Below are 4,139 nucleotides of genomic sequence, written 5' to 3' on the forward strand. Positions count from 1 at the left end.
TGTCGAATCATCGATTTTCTCAAACACGTTCACATTGACACACTAATGAATATAGAATAACGCCTTATGATCCTTCTTCCTCAGATCACGCTGAGCATTTATATGCGCATCAGTTGCATTTTCTGGAAGTGCAGCATAACTGTCATTGACGAGATCAAGAATATTTTAAGCTCCAAACAACACACACATCTGAATCATCCAACGAATCTAGTTCTTGCCATCGAACACTAGAAGTTTGGTACTCATATTATTGTTTTCGTTCATCTTCAACCTTGTGCAATACACTCAGATCTCACCTAAACACAATGTTTCCCAATCCCACATAATTAAGATATGTTATTCTGATAAAAAAATTCAACACGAATTCTCTGAACATAAATTAATCACACAACGTCTCACCGTTTCACTCGTGTTTCCCTGTGGATCTGAACCGGAGCTTTAGATACCAATTGTTGGTGTACAAGGTGATAAAGATTAATAATGGTAATAAGAGAAAGAAGAGAGAATAATAACAAACTTCCACAACCTTAAAACAGTTATAACAAACGCACACACACACACACACACACACACATTGTTCTGCTACACTACACAAATTGCAAAAAGGAATAATTATGTTATTTGTTCACACCACTCTCTTGCTTAAATACAAGTGAGACTTAATGAAAATAGTAAAGTACCCTCTAACCAACTTTGTCTACAAGTTATTGAAAATGAATTAATTATAACAATTCAAATAAAACCAAACCGAAATAAAACCAATTGTTTCTGGTTTGGTTCTAAAACCAAACTGAACTAATGAAAATCGATGTGGTTTGGTCCGGTTCTCGGTTTTAGTTTTTAGGAACTTTCAAACCGATGAACTGAATCAATGGATATAATTACGCTCTAAATATTTAATTTCACTCATCATTAAGTCCAAATTTTGTATAAGTCCAACGATTCTCCATCTTTGTTAACACTTCCTTCCTTTCAGTAAAACACACATCTAGAATAAAACTCCAAAACATAAAAAGTAGAAACCATAAGTCAAACTTACTTTCACTGAACTGTTGCTCTCGTTGCCCACAACAAGTGTTTATCCTTCTACCGTCTTTCTAATATGGTTTGGTCGTGTTTTTCGTGTTTAAGTTTTCTTAGTTAATTTTCATTTCTTTTACCTTTTTTGTTTCTTCTTTTTCAATAAAATTCCTTCCAGTCTTGTACAAAATAGTTTTGATGCGTGTTTGAGGTGTGAAACATGTTAATTAATGTGTGTTTTGTTGTGTTCTATTTGTTAAACTTTCAAATCTCTTCCCAACATTCTAAATCCAAGTGTCAACTTTTATGATAATGAACTTATTTCATGATGCAATGGAAATCATGTTACTATTTCATATGGATAAACTTGTAATTTGTTTGAAAAAATAGAGTATGAAATAAATTACATGAAACATATTATTTTAAAAGATATAGTATAAAATACGCCAAAAAATAAGTAGAAAATAAATTGATGAATATAATGTTTGAAAAAATGTTATAAACCGCTCAACCGAATCAAACCATACTGAACAAAATCGGTTAATTTGGTTCAGATCTATTTTTGAAAAATATTAAAAATAAAACCGAACCAAATCGATGAAGATACTATCGATTTAGATTTTTTTCGATAAAAAACCGGTTCAAATCGAACTGATTACACTCTTATACACCGGAAAATGCCATAAAAGAGAAGATGCATGTTATGAGAATTTGGACCATTTAAAAAAAATAATAACTTCAAATTTAATAAGGTGTTAAGTAACAATTAATGCACCGGATTGAATTACAAAATAAATAAAATAGAAATTAAAAATTTTCATGACATTAATAAGTAGGATACATATGGACCAATAAACTTTTAACAATTCAGTAGGCTAATTCTATCCTTGATAGATAGATAAGAATCCGCCTTAATATTTATTGTTTTGATATATATTAGATTGATGTTCACTCCCTTTTTTAACTAGTTGGAATGTCAATTTAAAATAAAACAAGTTTGAAGTTAAATATTATCAAAATTTTCAAAAGTTATTTTTAAATTATCACATTTTCAAAGAAAAAAACAAAATAACAATATTTCAAAAAGAAACTCTTATGTATAAGGTGTAGCTAAAAGATATAGTAAGTGTTTTTTTTTTTATACACAAATATCATATATTATATATAATGACGCATTTTTTATAGTGACAGTAAAAAATATAGATAAAAGTCTATTTACATTATATATAATTTAAAAAATTTATCCCTATTAAACTTTACCGTAGATAGAACAAATTATAAGTCACAAAAAAAATAATATCGGAAGCATTAATATTTTGGAGCTATATCTACCGGTAAGTTGATTTTTAATTACGCCTATAAATGTCATTATAACTATACACCATCATTTGTATCTAAATGAATCCATGTGACAAGTTTCGGTCTTTCCAATTAAAAAAAGTTTAGTATGACTTGTATAGGTCGAAGATACCTGTGTCTCGAACTATGGCACATAAAAATGCCCTGGAGTCATGTAGTGGTTATCAGCCACGTGCCCCTAAATTCCTAAACCGCCATGCTTATATCAAGTTACCTTCCTGACGGACACATGGGCAAATACGTGTAAGGTGCTTAACTAAATCACCGTTCAAAACTCACCACGTGTCCTACATTGACACGTGTTAGCGAGCAGGTTGTGGCACCTAAATCTATTTAAGAATAAGAGTGCACCGTTGTTAATCAACATCAAGCAAAAGAAAAAGAAAACAAATCTAGAAAAAGAAGTTGAAAAAATGCAGGGAGCAAAGAAAGCCGGAGAGACCATTAAGGAAACAGCTGCCAACATTGGTGCTTCAGCCAAATCTGGTATGGAGAAGACCAAAGCCACCGTCCAAGAAAAGGTATTATCCTTAATTTCGTTCTCCTAATATCAACTTATATTTTCCCCATTGACATTATTTCTAGAAACATTGACATTTTTAACCAAACACAAACTTGTAATAAAAGTGTTTGTATTCTTCTTCTAGAATGTATGTGGGGTTAAAATCATTACTAGGACAAATCTTTTATTTTCTTCAACGTGCACCTACCATGTGGGTTTGTACATACCATGTGTTGAACTAATGAATGTGTTGTCGTGTTTATAAAAAACACAGACTGAGAAAATGAGCGCACGTGATCCTGTACAGAAAGAGGCAGCAACCCAAAAGAAAGAGGCGAAGATGAACCAGGCAGAGTTAGATAAACAGATGGCGCGTGAACACAACGCGGCAGTTAAAGAATCTACCACGGCAGCCCAAATGGGTCAGGCCCACCACAACACAGGGACTGGAACCACCACCACGGGAAATCATGGACAGCCCATGGGGGGCCACCATAGCACCGGGACCGGAACAGGAGCAGGCACTTACTCTACTATAGGAAATTATGGACAAACCACAGGGGCCCATGAGATGTCAGCCGTACCTGGACATCATACTGACCATGTTACCGACGGAGTGGTGGGCTCACATCCTATTGGGACCCACAGAGGCACAGATGGGACTACTACGGCCCATAATACCCGTGTTGGTGGAAATCCGAATGCCACAGGGTATACCACTGGTGGTGCTTACAAGTGAATATCTACAATAAATAGAAACTAACTAAACACAAAATAGAGTTTTGTTTTTCTTTTCAGTCATTGTCTTGTAACTTGTTTTGTCTCTCTGTTTTTTGTGTAAGCTTGGGAATGTTCCTATTAGTACTATAGTACGTGGAACATTATGTGCCATGGAGTTGCAATTTCATTTTGTTTAAATAAAAATGCTTTGTAAAAGGAAAATAATAACATTTATTTTGATTCTAAGATATCTAAGAAGTACCTAATATTTCCAGCAAGTACATGTCAGTAAAACGTGAAACGTAAATAGATGAATGTACCAAGTACAACATGCTGGTAGATTTCTCTGATTTTAGAGAATCTGTCATTGATAGTTCCTAAGACTTGAATTTATGTTTTCAAAATAGATAGATTTCCTAACTCATATCCCAACCTAAAATGGTTTGATAGTTTTCAGTATGTTTTACATGAATGAATAAATATGGAGTGACATCTTAGCTTCTAGCAAGTGGTTATGTATTTGCTGATTTTTCTCTTG

General features: G+C 33.2%; 1 protein-coding gene across 1 annotated transcript; it reads left to right on the forward strand.

Moving 5' to 3' along the window:
* Positions 1 to 2,731: 2,731 nt before the first annotated feature.
* On the forward strand, positions 2,732 to 3,849 carry LOC127126235 (18 kDa seed maturation protein). Its single transcript, XM_051055121.1, has 2 exons — positions 2,732 to 2,900; positions 3,156 to 3,849. The coding sequence occupies exons 1-2, from the start codon at positions 2,793 to 2,795 to the stop codon at positions 3,618 to 3,620; spliced, it is 573 nt and encodes a 190-aa protein (XP_050911078.1). The 5' UTR covers positions 2,732 to 2,792; the 3' UTR covers positions 3,621 to 3,849.
* The last annotated feature ends 290 nt before the right edge of the window (positions 3,850 to 4,139 follow it).

This window comes from Lathyrus oleraceus, chromosome 3, assembly GCF_024323335.1.
Source record: "Lathyrus oleraceus cultivar Zhongwan6 chromosome 3, CAAS_Psat_ZW6_1.0, whole genome shotgun sequence".
NCBI lineage: Eukaryota > Viridiplantae > Streptophyta > Magnoliopsida > Fabales > Fabaceae > Lathyrus > Lathyrus oleraceus.